Source organism: Capsicum annuum, chromosome 3, assembly GCF_002878395.1.
Source record: "Capsicum annuum cultivar UCD-10X-F1 chromosome 3, UCD10Xv1.1, whole genome shotgun sequence".
NCBI lineage: Eukaryota > Viridiplantae > Streptophyta > Magnoliopsida > Solanales > Solanaceae > Capsicum > Capsicum annuum.
In genome coordinates, this window is record NC_061113.1 from 3,839,081 (window position 1) to 3,854,781 (window position 15,701).

The following is a 15,701-nucleotide window of genomic DNA, read 5'->3' on the forward strand; positions in this document are numbered from 1 at the left end:
AAAAACTATATAAAAAGTACTATAAATTATAATTTTTCTTTTTGTTTTTCAGTTTAATTAAGAAATACATCGTAAAATTTTCTTTCTCCTTCCCCTCTCGCAGTCCCCTATGGCCCTATGTAATGATTAAAAATAAGAAAATGTTTTAACTTAAAAAGAAAAAGGGAAAGAGATGTTGTAATTTCCTTGCAAAACCAATATGGGTTGTGGTAAGTGGTGGAACTACTTTATCCTTAATCAGAGATTTCGAGTTCGGGCCCTGGATAGGAAGAAAATCCTGTTGAAAGTGCTATGCTCAAAATGGGCCCCGTAATGCACCATTCGAATTAGTCGGGGCTTCAATATATCCGGGTGGGAAACCAAAAAAAAAATCCCCCTACAAAATATCAATATCTCAATCTTCATTAGTTTTTGTTACATGTTAGTGAGGTTGGGAGAGGTGATTGGGTGATGAATGAATGTGGACAAATCCAAGTACACAAAAGGCCCACCCCACATGCAATGGATTAATAAGTCAAATACTTTCAGTTGCTATCATCTTTTTTTTTTTTAAATTTCTTTTCTGAAGTCACATTCAACTTTTTTGAAAGAAAAAAACAAAAAAAAAAAGATGAGACAAAGAGTATTTTCAGTAATTGATAAAGTTGTTATCATGTGATCAGGAAGTCACGGGTTCAAGCCTTGGAAACAGCCTTTGGCAGAAATGCAAGATAAGACTGCGTACGATACACCCTTATGGTGGAGCCCTTCCCTCGACACCGCACATAACGGTAGCTTTAGTGCATCGGGCTGCCCCTTTTTAGCAAGTAGCGGATAACTCTGAACATATGACCCATGGAACTTATTACCAAGCCCAACCCAAACAGTTCAAAATACAATGTATGGATTGGGCTTGAGTGTCACAATAGGAGGTCCAAACATAATATTCTTTGGGAGATTACGCATACAAATTTATGATCACCTTGATCAATCGAGCAAAAATTTGCTATAGTCAACGAGCATAGTTATCAGGTAAATCTATCGAGCAAAGTTAAAGAACAATAGACTCATAGTAAACATTGTAGCTGAATGTTCGAACCTGAGATCTTTAGATTGTTACTCTTACCATTGAACCAAAGCCCCGGGGGGGGGGGGGGGGGGGGGGGGGGGGGGGGGAGGGGGGGGGGGGGTATTACATTGTAAGAATCATGTAGAGGGCTTTATCTATTTTACAACAGCAGAATTACCTACAGAGCTTTAACTTATCACGAGGTTTTACAATTGTGATTCAGTAACAAGGATTTGCACAACAATGTGAGACATGGAACTTAACTACATCGTATAAGTGGATGGAGTAGCTGCCATGGCCAAAGCTCGAGTAGAGCGTACTTTAGATTAATGAAGTTCAGGCTGCATGTCGTCAGAGGGCAAGGAACCTGTCTTCAGTTTTCGTTATCAACAATCTCAGGAAGGCTCTTCAGTGCCTGTGATGGAAAAAGAGATAAATACTGACGGGGGAGAGAAGATTATGAAATGATGATTGCACAATGATTCTTGCTGCTGACCTGATACAAGTACCAAGAAACGAAGGCATCTGTAGCAGCATAATGTAGTTGTTCCCTGGATAGCACATTAGCCTCCCAATTCCCCAACCTGATGTTACTTGGCTTAGGGAGCTGAAATAACTAGAAAATCTCAGTTGAATCTCACACTTAATTGGAACAAAAGAACAACTGGGAAGATCTGGAGGAGGGCGTTAGCAGTAAAACATAGTTAATATAGTAAAGACAAATTCTGCCCAGCAAGATTTTATGATCACTTCAAGATTTAGAAGCTTCCAAATTGAAAAAAACTAAAGGTTGATTGGAAACGTTGGGTCGTGAAAAGGGAGGAAAAGGACTGGGGAAAAAAGGAGCAAAGAAACACTATAAGGTCCTCCGTGGTAACATTCAGGGTAACATAAAGCCAGCCATTAGGCGTTTGGCGCATAGAGGAGTGAAGCATATCAGTGGAATGATCTATGAGAAGACTTGTGAGGTGCCGAAGATCTTCTTTGGAGAATATGATTCCTGATGCTGTTACTTATACTGAGCATGCTAGGAGGAAGACGGTAACTGGTATGGATGTTGTGTATGCACTCAAGAGACGGGGCAAGACTTGTATGGTTTTGCGGGTTTAGGGGATATTTGGTTCTCTTCTTTAAAAATTTGCAAGTTTGATGTTCTTTAAAGAAAAAATAGTCCAGAACCCCCACTCCCCAACCCCCAAGTCAAGGATCTCAAAAGCAGCAAGGAAAGGCGCAAAATAAGGAAACAGAATATAAAATATTAATGGTTGACTCAGAAACCAAAAGACCTGCTTGGCAAGAAGCTTCTCAGTTAGTGATGCTAGACTCCACTTCTTGGGATCATCAAGCTTTTTGTTGGCAAGTTCAGAAAGATCTTCCAAAGCCTTTACAGAGACATTGTGATCTTGGAGAACTTTGTAAGCATCATTTGCAATGCAAACACCCACCTACGTTTATCCGAACACTATAAAGTTAATAAACCATGTCCAATTCATAACTCGTTTGATAAATGTTCCAGAAAAAGGTGAACTAATACCAACCTTCACAACAGTTGGATCCTCAAGAAGAGATTGCAGAGTTAGAGGGATTCCAGAGTGGAAAATATGCAGAACGTAACAATTACCCTTGTCACCACATATCTGCATAACAGCAGCCTTCCCGGGTGGCACACCTGAAGAGAGCACCTATTAATTATACTGTGACGAGGGATAATAGCATGCAATTTCACAAATAAGGACAAGCGAAATGAAGCAAAAATCCAATTAATTATGTGATAACTAAAACAAAAGGTCAGGAGGAGTTATATTCACCTACTTACAGACTTAAGAGCTATGTTCCTCTAACTATTCAAAAATGTAAATGGGTGCAAGTCAGATTCTCCAAAAGTAGTGTATCTTTGAAGAATCTGACACAAGTGCGGCATCGAAAGTGAAGAATCCAAGCAACTTAGCTTAAGAGTATGCCTATGTAACCAGAGTATGAGTGCAAGAAGTGAATCCAAATAGGAGCATACAAAAGAATAATCTCTATCATATATTTTAGGAGAAAACAATAATAGAGAAAAGAAGCCTTTCTAATCATCATAAGTACATAAGAAACTCTTGTTAGACAAGTCTACTTAAGATGCAGATGTAATCACTAAGGTGCAATGACTTTTGTCTGTTTTCTCAGAACATCTTTTGTTGTCAGCATTTTCTGGATGTACTATTCATGACTAACCTGAGAATCAATAATCTTAGGTATCAAGCCTTTTTCCGCTTTATACACTCTCATTGCTCCAAGCAAACAACAACAGATAAAGTTACACAGCATTGAAGATTCATATATCCAACCGCAACTAACTTGAGATTGAAGCACCAGATCAAGTAAGTTCCACAAGATCGAGTATGAACTAGCAAATTCACCAGGGGCCATAACAAACTACATAACCTTTTGACCTAGTGGAATGGTACTTCAACAAATGTCACATTTTATAACTTACAAGATTCCATTTAACACCCCCTCAAAAGAAGCTACTATATTGAAAGACTGATAGAACTATTCAAGAATTCGAATATGGTTTGCAAATTTCGGATTGTAGTGAAACTATCATTTGCTTACGTTGAAGTTTGAACTGACCTCTTCTAAAAGTGGGCTTCCATTCAATGTCAAATCCAAGAGCAACATGCCCTTCGTTCCTCTTCTTTTCCTCAACAAAATTAAACAGCGCTACTGCAGATTTCTCCACCTCTTTAGTAGTTCTGCTGTATATAACACGTCCTTTAAAAGTCATTTCCGGGTATTGCATCACTACCTTAGCTGCTATATTAGAAAACAAAAAAGAAGAGAAGACTTGGACATTAAAATCCTTCGAAAAATTAGCAACCATTTATAATACACAACAGAAACAAACATTCCTTTCTTTTCTAAAATTCAATCCTATCTCGCCTTGAGATCTAAAAATTTATTAGTATTACAAACTCGAGAGACGAATTTTTCGGAGCAATAAAACAGTATGCCAAACTGTGTTTCTCCAATATGTTTACCTATCTTATTCTAAGTAAGAACAGCATCCACAATGTGGTCCTACAAAGTGCGCGTTTGGGGAGGGTAGAGTGTACACAGACCTTACCCTACCTCACAAATAGAGAGGTTGTTTCCAATAGACCCTCGGCTCAAAAAAATCTTATTCCGAGTACTCACCCAAGAACGGTAAAATTGTGTGCAGGATTGATTCTTATTATGATAATAAGTTGATTTTCTAAATGTTTTTGCAAAACTTACCGAATTCAAAATAAATGTCCACTAGTATATCAATGCATTAATTCACTAAAATCGAAATTTGCATAAGATTTACCCATAAATCCAAAATTTAAACCTTTAGGTCAAAAACTAAAATATTGATACCACCCTAAATTGTTCCACGGGCAGCCCGATGTACTAAGCTCTTGCTATGTGCGGGGTTCTAGGAAGTCTAGATCACAAGGATCTATTGTACGCAATCTTAACCTGCGTTTTCGCAAGAGATTGTTTTCACAGCTCATAGTCGTGACTCGTGACCCCCTGATCACATAGCAGCAACTTTACTAGTTACGTCAAGCTCTCCTTCAACCCCTAAATTGTTCCCCTTCTGAAATTATTTTCCGGTGTTCAAATGTGTTAAACTACTAAGCATAGGACTAAGTCATTTTCTCTCTACACATATTTCATATAATTTACTGTATTTCCACTCCTTACTACTAACATTTTTCTAATTGAAACTCTTTACCAAACTTTATACTTAAACAAACAGCAAAAACTAATTACACAAGATTTCCTTTAAAAGACATTTTCCTCCACACACACACAAAAAAAAAGCTTTTCCTAAATACTCCGGCCACTTCAATTTGTTTGTCTCACTTCCATTTTTAGTCCGTTGAATAAAGAATGTATCTTCCCTTTTATGACGATTCATTAGTTTCAACTTTCCACGTGACGTATAAACATTTTGGTACATCATGCATATTTTAATTTAAGACCACATAATTCAAAAGTACTCTTTACTTCTTAAACTTCACGCAAAGTCAAAATCAGACAATCAAATTGAAACATAGAAGTAACAATTTACTACATTTTGGCAAATACAACTATAATCAAACAACAAAACTAATTATAACAATATTTCTTTGCAATATTTTCCACCACAAACAAAATTAAGCTTATAATTTAGAAAAATAGCGGTAACTACTCGTTCATCCTTAACCAGAGCCTTTGGTAGTAGGACTTCCCGGCATGAATCCGGATTAATCGGGCTCTAATGTAAATACCAAACACCGAATGAAAACAAAAAAAAAAAAAAACTTTTTACTGAAAAGAGGGACAAAAAAAGCTACCTTGATGAGAAGAACGATAGGAATAACTATACTGAGACCGATTTCGAGTACACGGAGACAACATCGAAGACGAATTGGAAGCTTCATTTTGTTGATGATAAACAAAAAGCGATTCCGGCAATCTCCGGCGAGATTTCCGGCGATATTCATCGCCGCCGGTGGATACATCGCCGGAATTATTGCGTCTTTTTGTAGCAGATTGAAATGCAAAGTCGATTTGTTGGAGTTCTTCTTCTGTAAATGGTCTATCCCAATCTTCCATTATTTGCTAAAAAGTGAAAAAGAAAAAAGAAAAAAATTGGGAGCTAAAATAGCGGCATTTTTGAGCTTTGATTTTATTTTTGCAATTTTATTGTATAGTCCTTTATTGTTTTATTATGGCTTTATAGACCCGCTGTATATTTAGAAATTCCACTTTAGTCACCGAAAAGTCAAAACCTATAGTCACATACATACATTTGCTCTTCAATTTTGTTGTATATAATTAGACATTTAAACTTGTATAAAGTTCAACAAATAAACACATGTATCCTACATAGTGTATAACGTGGCAACTCACGTTATAAGTCATGTAGAATGCATGTATCTATTTGTTGAACTTTATACAAGTTTAAGTGTTTACTTGTACAAATCTAAAGTTAGAAGACATAAATGTCAGTTGAGGTTGTTTTATTATGGTTTTATAGACACACAATATATTTGGAAATTACACTTTAGTCACCCAAAAGTTCAAACCTATAGTCATATACATACATGTGCACTTCAATTTGGTTCAACTGTCATCTAAGCTTTTCAATTTTGTTATCTATAAGTAGACATTTAAACTTATATAAAGTTGAATAAATAGACACATGCATCCTACGTAGTGTATAACGTGGCAACTCACGTTATATGTCGTGTAGGATGAATGTATCTATTTGTTGAACTTTATAAAAATTTAAATATTTACTTGTACAAATCTAAATTTGGAGGACATAAACATCAGTTGAAACCGAATTAAAGAACACATTTACTACTATGTATTATGCCTTTATGTTTTATAGCTAATACTACTTGATTATCTTTTGTATCTCTATGTCAAACTTACATTAATTGCGTAAATTGTTCTCATTTTAACTCGATTCACTAACTCATAGACTGAGATGCAACTTAGCAACACTAATGCTGAGGAGCGCTACCCCTTGAATGGGGCCTATCTGGCACGAATTCAAATTAGTCGGATTACAATATGAGTATCGAACACCGGATGAAAAACAAAAAAATAAAATAAAAAAATTCATATATATAAAAAAAAAAAATTGAATTCTCCTCGCTGCAGTTTGGGCGAATTCGAGCAAGTAATAAAATAATTGTATGTATTGCGAGTTAATCCCAAGCAAGTTAAGATAAGCTATATGAATCACTCCTGATCATATCGCTCCATTCAGAGGCGGAGCCAGCCCTCTTTAGGGGTTTGTCCGAACCCCTTCGACAGAAAAATATATTATTTATACATGATTAAAATTATTTTTTATGTGATTATAGTAGGTGTTGAACCCCTTTTGATTTAGTCTTCTTTGAATATTGAACTTCCTTACTTGAAATCCTGACTCGTCTCTAACTCCATTTTAAGTTAGTGTCAAACCAATATAAATATATAATACAAAACAAATCTTTATTATTGTATGTGAATTATGTATGACATACCATTTACATTTGGAACAACATTTGTTGAATCACACACACACTAAATTAATATTTCCAAGATAAAAAAGAGAAAGGTAAATTGACACAATTACTTAATGTGGGCTACTAGCTGCAACAACTTTAAGAACATCTAATGGAATATGAATAAATTTAACCAAATTATTACGTGCATTAGCAACCTCAGCAATATGATGATCAACATAATCCCCAACATCAACTTCATTAGATGTACGCATTGCCTTAAGACGAGGGTAACAAACCTCGAAATCCGTTATCGCGATCGTATAATAATTTATCGCGTCCTCAAACGCGTTATTAACCGTAGCATCGACCGCGTCATTAATTAGCTCGATAGCCGGTATGAAATGATCGTTACAATCGCTCAATGCTTGTTGCGTATCGGGCGATAACTTGTCACTATCATTAAGGAGCTTCATGCGGACAACTGTCGACACATTAGTCGCCTCCTGCTCGATTTTTTTAAGCGCCAGAAAGCCGATCGTTTTTAGATCGGCTTTCTGGAGCGAATCGAGATCGTCTTTTGACCTGTCTGCTTGGAGCCATGAAATACATTCGTTATTATTGTTACATGCTTTGGCAACATTTGGAGGAACATTATTATTTATGGGTTGAATTTGAACTCTTCCTTTGACAATAGGTAATTGAAGAGTTAGGCAAATGAAAAATGCCAAAGGAATTAAATTGATAAGAAAATTATTTGACCTCCTTGACATAGAGAAGGAGATCAAAGCCATCATTAGTTTTGTTTTGTTTCTTTTTTTCTTTTTTCTTTTGTTTTTTACCCCAAATTTACTTGAGTACTATCATTATTTTCTTTCTTTTATATGAAAATTTTTATTGATAGTTGAAAAAGATTGGTAGAGATAAATGATCTCTCTACCACCCCCTTTATGAGGAGAGGTTTTAATTTATATTTTTTTTGTGGGTTTAATTAGTTTCATTTTTGTGTTAAATGAGAGAAAATATTCTATTACCTCCCTAAATTATACCCAAAACGGTTGTGACACACCTCAACTTAAATGGGGTCCTATTACCCCTGAACTAATTAAAAATGTAATTTTAACACCCTTAGTGCCTACATGGCACATACGTGGCATACACGTGTGCCTACATGGACACTTCAATGTGTTGTGCCACGTATGTGACACATAGGCACTAAGGGTGTCAAAATTACACTTTTAATTAGTTCAGGGAGGTAATAGGACCCTATTTAAGTTGAAGTGTATCATAGCCTTTTGAGGTATAATTCAAGGGTAATTGGGTATTATCTCTTAAATGAACTAAAATTGAAGGATTGTGTTATCTATGACCATACAATTGTTAAGATAACTTTTCCAGCGAAGGGGTTAAAAAAAAAAGCTTAATTCATTCTTAAGATCTTGTTTTGTTTTAATGCTTGATCTTATCTTTACGGTTTGTGGTTCTTATAGTTAATACGGTAACAGCAACAACATATTCAGTGTAATTTCAAAAGTAAACGTCTAATAATCTCACAAGAAGAGTCTAAGGAAGGTAATGTGTATGCAAACCTTACTCGTACAGTTTGAAGATAGAGAGGTTGTTTGCGATAGACCGTCGACTCAAGTAACTCATTTTAAAGCCAGTATTGTGTTAAATATTGTGAGATGCAAAATGCAATAAGCCAAAGTCTAGTGCTCAGCATTGCAAATAAATGGAACATCATTCTACATTATTCTCTTCAAAATGTCAAAAGCACCTTTACAAACTATAATAACAACCAAAATCTCAGAAAAGGCACCAAGACATACTATTGAGCTACCTAAACAACAATAGTCTTAAATCTGAACAACTTTCCCAAGATCAAAAATATGGAACTCTGGAGAATGATGAGAAGTTGTCAGTACCAAAGAAATAGCTAAGAACAACGAATCATTGATGAATTTTGTAGTAACCGGGGACCATGGATAGCAAGAAATACCGATACTCATTCTTAGCACATCATCAAGAGGAGGATGTAACCCTCCTCGCGGAGCCAGTAATAGCATTTGTATACTATATGATATCAAGGTGGAAGAAGCTTCCCACGACTGGATATATGCTTGTCTCCACTAATATAATATTTGATCAGCAACAAAGACAACCGTGCGGCTCTGTTTTATTAAAGCCTGAGACCAAACAAGACATATTTTTCAAGCAAAAGATGATAAATATATACAAAATGTTACCTTCTCACGAAAATTTTCCAAGCAAAAGAAGCAAACATAACATAATAGCATAACTAAAAAAAGGATTCAAGCGCATTTCAAGTAAATTGTAGTAAAACTTGACCTGTTGACCCCTTGGCTTTTCTGGCGATACGAACGTACCCATTTCCAAAGGGGTGCTTCTGACTGCTAATATCGTCGAGCAATTTATTGGAAGAGTAGAAGACTGAACGAGTTAAATTGGAGATAATCATATGTGATGATATTAACAATGTACTTACCAATATGCTGAGAAGAAATTTCCTAATAAGTTACAGACAAGACATAGCAAATAATGTCCACCTAATTTCTGGTTATATTTGCAACTTGGCATAAAGAAATCCTATACATTGAAAGAAGCACTTCAATGCACCGTAATCTACATGAAGGGTAATCGTTCCTAGAGTCCTCAAGCGACAAATACAGAATACATTAAGACTGATGCAAAGGCTTATGCAGAAAGCAAAGTGACTTTGGTTAAAAATGGGAAGGTAAAAAAAACAAGTCCATTTAATTTCGTCATAGGAGTCCTTCGTCCAGCAAGCCTTTCAACCCCTAGAATAACCCAGTCTCGACACACTGACACAAGAATATGGAGGAAAATCCTTAGTCGCAGTGCAACAAATAACCATCAATGACAAAACAGCCTTATTATACCAGTACCATGAGACCCTTGGAAGTATTGGATGCATAAGAACGTGCCAATAGCACAGATCCACTTAAATAATTCTGAACTTGTTTATTTTCTGTAAATAAATTATTCAGTTGTTCATTTCTTTCATCTTATTCTACATTTGTTAAAAAGTTGTATTGCAAAAACCTAAGGGATAGAAAAGAGGAACATTGCTCAAAGTTATTGTTTATGAATACTGATTTTTGTGAACTGTAGGCTAGACTGCGCCAGACGCCATTAAGCAGGGTACACCGAATTTCTATAATCTCCTTAGAGGCAATGTACATATGAAAACTAAAGGGCCAGCCAGTGTACCCCTGCCCCCACTTTTACGTGCCTTATAGCAGCACCAAGTCCTAATCTTGAATAGAAATATCACATTGATATTCGTGCTTACAACAACAACAACAACAACAACGAATTGATATTCGTGCTTACTATTTTAAATGCAACCACTTAAATAACAAGCTGGCCCTATTCAGAGATAATTATTTTTTAACAAGTATTATAAGTAATTTTCCAATGAGATAAGTGTAATAGGTGCAGCTATAATACACAGTTAGAGCCAACGGGAAGCCATTTTCTGCAAGTTAAAAATATCGATCAAGGACCTAATATGAAACAACGGGAAGCCACTTTCTGCAAGTTAACAATATAAAGGGGCATCAACGAGCAACCTATTATGAAACAAGTTAAAGCAAACTACATAACATATGTACCTCAACGTAATCCAAAAATCTCTTCTGGAGGATCATATATATGCCGATCCGGAAATATCTCCTCAAAGTCTTGCTTAACCCTGTTTCTTAATAGGGGATGTGGCAAAAGTCCCTTTAATAGAATCCTGAAAGGCAGCTCCTCAGGTGGGTATGGAGACTTTTTCATGTCCTCAAATATGTTCATAGCATCTGCAGGAGATCCGTCTCTCAGGAAGCCCCTAATAACTTCAGTGAATGTCTGAGAATCAGGAAATAAATCTTCCTTTCTCATACTCTCCCATAACTTCATCGCATCGTCCATTTTTCTCTGTCTGGCCAATGCAATGATAAGGTCTTTGTAAAGATAGACATCGGGTTGGTACCAGGCTTGTTTCTGAATTACCCAAAACACCTGGAATACAAAACAACTAGCTGTGTGTTAATGCCATTCCATATGCCTCAAAGTAGAAAAGGCAAGGCATAGCTTATGACAATAAATACAGTTCGAAAACTGAAAACGACAATAGCATGAATATCAAGACTCAAATTCAGAAAGGATGATCTCAATTCTCAACCAAAAAGGAATAAAGCAGAATATGCTCAAACAGATATCCGGCGGCAAGAGAAGTATGATCGTTCTTTGTGGTGATCAGCAGAACTAGAAAAAACAAGAATTATCAACATTGTGTTAGCACGACCAAATTCCTATAAAATCCTACTTGTTACCTTTCTCAACAAAAAATTCTATCGAATTCACGCTTTTCTATCTGTAAGCCATTAAAGTCTCCCCTTTACCATACTTGAACATAACGAGTGAATCATTTCTATCTCCTCCCTGCCTCTCTTTTCTTTATTTTCTTTTATTGGATATGGTAAAAAAATTATTTGATGGGGGACATCTCCATATGCAAGCGTTAACACAAAAAAAAGAGAATCTCCAAAAGGACATGTTTTCTCTATGAATGAAGCCCAATTTTATATACAAACCAGAACCTTATGAGTGCACTAAAAAGAACCTAAGGATGAGACGCAACTCCCCAAACGTACTTAGTTTTTCTTTATCCCTTTCAAAAGGGCTCCTATCTCTTTCCTTTCACAGGATCCATGAGTGCTGGTGGGGCAACATATCATGCTCTAAAGGTCCAAGTGGAAGTGTCTGCTTCACTTTGCCCAGCATTAATAATTATAGCTTGAAGCAACTCAATATCTCCCTCCACAAGTGAGTTGCCACAAGAAAACATAGGAGGAGGTGGAATACGTCTTCCCTGAACATTTGCACATAAAGGATGAAATGACATGTAATTGCCCTTCTTTTCAATTTTCAGTTTTCAAGATTGCACTCATTTCTATTATTTTAAATAGAGGTTCTGTTACATAGGTCTGTTGTATCACAGAACATTACAAGAATTAAGTCAGCATCAAACTTCTTCTAGTAGTCGACATCTACAGAAGCTTTCAAGTCCAAATTTAAATAGAAGAACAAGTTCACAAGAAAAATTATATAAAACCACTGAACAGTGACAATAATGACCAATTTTATTATTTATGGTCTATTATAAGAAACTTCTACTATGTCCCATCACAATAGCATTAAGTATAAACTTGCTGATCCTAAAGCACCGAAAGCACTTTACTGCAGTTACCACCTTATGAGTGAAACTATACAGGTTTAATAGCGTCAAACTAAACGTGGGCACCTAGAAGGCTATAAGGGGACAAAGAAAACTATAACTTCCTCTATTACCGAATGCAACAACAAACCTTCTGAAACAGAAATAAGAAAAATAGTTGTAGAACAGTATTTGTGCAGTCTTGCACCTAAGAAGGGTGTGAAGAAGGAAGTATCGCCAGTGCTAGTGCTCAATAAAATCGGGAGAACCATGAGGTCTCCCTTTCAAATCCTAGCCGAGACAAAAATACTACTCCCTCTGTCCCAATTTATACGACACACTTATCTTTCTAGTCAGTCACAAAAAGAATGGCACGTCTCCCTATTTCCTTATTTGGTAAATATTTAATGACATTATCAACATTTTACCATGTTCCACTTATTCGGCCAAAAATTCACAAAAGGAGTACTCTTCTATGTGAAAAATCACTTATCTCAAGGACAAAATACTACTTGAGCAATTCTTGTTTTCCAGTTTCACTAACTCCCCATATGAACAGAGACAAAAAGCCTCAAACTTTTGGCATTAAAGGTGAAACTATACAAGTTCTATGGCATCCAACCAAACTTGGGCAACTGGAAGCATAGTGCATTCCAACTTTGCTTTATTGGTACATACTTCATCTTGTCAAGAAGATCTATACAGGGAGGCTGCAACATCAGAAACAACCACATTTTCTTCTTATGGTTCCCATTTATACTTCCATTCTTCAAGAAAACAAATTATACCACAAGGTATACGCCAAAAGGAGCAAAAAAAGATCACAGCTTTGTATTATTCTGATAATTTCAATAGCAATAACTTCCTCTATTACTAAACGGCAAATGCAACAATAAAACTCCTCAAACAGAAATGAAAAGATAATTGCAGAACAGAATACTATTGTGCACCCAAAAATTGCAACTGCACCCAAGGATGTGGCCTAGTTGTCAATGAAGTGCATTGAGAACCATGATGTCTCAGGTTCAAATCCTAACGGAGACAAAAACATTAGGTGATTTTCCCCCCATATCCTAAACTTGGTGGATAGAGTTACCTAGGAACTGGTGGGAGTTGGCACGTACCCAGTGGAATTAGCACCTCAGGCTCAAATCCTAATGAAGACAAAAACACTAGTGATTTCTTCTCATCTATCCTAGTTTTGGTGGATAGAGTTACCTAGTCAAATCCTAACAGAGACAAAAGCATGAGTGATTTCTTCCCATTTATCCTAGTCTTGGTGGATCGAGTTACCCAGTCAATCCTAACAGAGACAGAGACAGAAAAAATGAGTGATTTCTTCCTATCTATCCTAGTCTTGGTGGATCGAGCTACCTAGTCAAATCCTAATAGAGACAAAAACACGAGTGATTTCTTCCCATTCTATCCTAGTGTTGGTGGATAGAGTTACCTAGTCAAATCCTAACGGAGACAACACAAGTGATTTCTTCCCATCTATCCTGGTCTTGGTGGATCGAGTTACCCGGTCAAATCCTAACAGAGACAAAAACCCTAGTGATTTCTTCCCATCTATCCTAGTCTTGGTGGATAGAGTTACCTAGTCAAATCCTAGCAGATACAAAAACACTAGTAATTTCTTCTCATCTATCCTAATCTTGGTGGATAGAGTTACCCGTTACCTATTCTGGTTGGAAATAAGCATGTATCCTATGGAATTAGTCGAGTTGCACGTAAGCTGACCGGACACCACTAAATCTCATATAAACATATATAACAAAAATTCACACATTTGGCACTAGAAAACTCACCTTAACAGCAAGAGAAACCTCTTGTTGACGTTCAAGTTCATTAAGAACAGCAATCATATCCATTTTAAGAAGCCTAAGTACATGTACTTTAACAAACTTATCAAGTTTCTCTTCATCACTTTTAAATCTCCTTAACCCAAGAATCACATAAAGTGCTTCTTTCCCAATCAATTTTTTCCCTCTCCAAAGTGATCCTCTTGGTCTACCATCATGGTACCACTTCACAAAACTCAATGAACTTCTCGATAACTCGGGAATCCATGATGCTATTGTAGGAGAAGTTGATGGTAAAGGAGAAACTGTAAGGTGTTTAACGAGGAATAAAGAAGGGATTTTTAGTCTTGAAAATGCTCTAATTGACATTTTTTAGGAAATGGGTATGAAGGGGTGGGTGGAGGGTGTGGTGGTGATTCCGGCAGTGGATACGGCGGCGCCGGTGATGCTCCGGCAAAAGAATTGGGAAATTGGGTATTAGGGTTGAGAATTGGGAATGAAAAAGAGGTAGGTGTAGTAGTTTTTACTTTTAGACACCTTGAGTTTTTAAAAGTAACATTTAGCCCATCTAGCTCTTGAAAAATACTCAAATAGTCCCAATTCTTTTTAATAACTGTGATGTTTGGGTCAGCTTTCACACAGCTGGTCTAAATCACAGGATAACGTATCACTTCTTAGCAACAACATATATGAAGTAACTTTTTCCAACAGGACTAGAATAGATGGGAAGAATTTTTAGTCCTGAAATGACGTTTATTGCCATTTTTTGAGAAAATAGGTATGAGAGGGAATGTGGGTGGGTGGTGGGGTGTGGCAATGACGGTCGATGAACGGGAGAATTCCCAATACTGCTGGCAAGACAGCCGGGCTGTGAGCACGGTGGGAACGGGCTTCCCAAGAAGCCAGCCGGGGTCAGCATAGAATGAAGGGGACGATCCTAATCTTGTATTGGCTTTGCCAACTTATTGGGTTGCGGGCAGAGAAAAGCAGACGTGGGGACTTGGGTCGGGGCACAGCATAACTAAGAGAGTTATTCCATTTAGGGCGAAACAAAATGGGAGGGCGGCGGCGATGGAGCTCCGACGGAGGTATTGGGAAATTGAGTAAAATATGGTTGAGAAATTGGCAAAGAAATCTTCAGGGGTCATTTGGGAGAGAAAGAGTTATCCAAGGATAATTAATTCCACTTATACCATCATCTATAAATGGTGGAAAAAATAATTTTGGTACTAACTAATACCTCACAATAAACATGAAATAAAATAATTTTTTATTTTTATTCCAAAATTATTTATCTTCTGTACCTCACACCAAACCAGCCCTAATAATAGTAGTAGAAATTGGGAATGAAATTCTCAATTTTGGATAGTCATTTGTTTGAATTGATTCATGTTCCACACAATCTTATTGTCACCATGTAGTCAAACTAGTAATGAATACTCTCAAACACTTTCTTTTAAAACATCAAAAATTGGAAAGAAAAACTTAATTAATTACCAATTCATATTGATGGTATCTATATATTATTCTCTATATAATTAAAAAAAAACTTTTATAAAAGGAGGAATGAATATGTAAAAAAAAAACATTAGAATAGTACTTTCATCTAA

The 15,701-nt window shown here is 36.4% G+C and overlaps 2 protein-coding genes across 5 annotated transcripts; both read right to left on the reverse strand.

The window, feature by feature from the left end:
• Positions 1-1,065: 1,065 nt before the first annotated feature.
• On the reverse strand, positions 1,066-5,755 carry LOC107864324 (Werner Syndrome-like exonuclease). 4 transcript variants are annotated; one of them, XM_016710670.2, is made up of 6 exons: positions 5,398-5,755; positions 3,665-3,844; positions 2,587-2,717; positions 2,335-2,493; positions 1,545-1,655; positions 1,066-1,463 (listed from the first exon to the last, which is right to left on the reverse strand). In XM_016710670.2, exons 1-6 carry the CDS (start codon positions 5,657-5,659, stop codon positions 1,422-1,424), a joined length of 885 nt encoding a protein of 294 aa, XP_016566156.1. In that variant the 5' UTR covers positions 5,660-5,755; the 3' UTR covers positions 1,066-1,421. The 4 variants fall into 4 exon arrangements, with proteins under 4 accessions (XP_016566156.1, XP_016566155.1, XP_016566153.1 ...); XM_016710669.2 differs by having other exon boundaries at positions 3,665-3,847; XM_016710667.2 differs by having other exon boundaries at positions 3,647-3,847; positions 5,398-5,711.
• Positions 5,756-8,742: 2,987 nt separating this feature from the next.
• On the reverse strand, positions 8,743-14,588 carry LOC107864323 (protein THYLAKOID ASSEMBLY 8-like, chloroplastic). The gene is made up of 3 exons (XM_016710666.2): positions 14,098-14,588; positions 10,701-11,091; positions 8,743-9,230 (listed from the first exon to the last, which is right to left on the reverse strand). The coding sequence occupies exons 1-2, from the start codon at positions 14,458-14,460 to the stop codon at positions 10,702-10,704; spliced, it is 753 nt and encodes a 250-aa protein (XP_016566152.1). The 5' UTR covers positions 14,461-14,588; the 3' UTR covers positions 8,743-9,230; position 10,701.
• Positions 14,589-15,701: the final 1,113 nt, after the last annotated feature.

Excerpts from the sequence above, each read along its gene's own strand:
- LOC107864324 (XM_016710667.2), bottom strand. The coding sequence starts at position 5,659 with ATGGAAGATTGGGATAGACCATTTACAGAAGAAGAACTCCAACAAATC. Across the intron at positions 2,494-2,586 it reads AGGATCCAACTGTTGTGAAG|GTGGGTGTTTGCATTGCAAA; the intron begins GTTGGTATTAGT and ends GGATAAACGTAG. Across the intron at positions 1,656-2,334 it reads AGAAGCTTCTTGCCAAGCAG|CTCCCTAAGCCAAGTAACAT; the intron begins GTCTTTTGGTTT and ends TAGTTATTTCAG.
- LOC107864323 (XM_016710666.2), bottom strand. The coding sequence starts at position 14,460 with ATGTCAATTAGAGCATTTTCAAGACTAAAAATCCCTTCTTTATTCCTC. Across the intron at positions 11,092-14,097 it reads AGGTTTCTCTTGCTGTTAAG|GTGTTTTGGGTAATTCAGAA; the intron begins GTGAGTTTTCTA and ends TTTGTATTCCAG.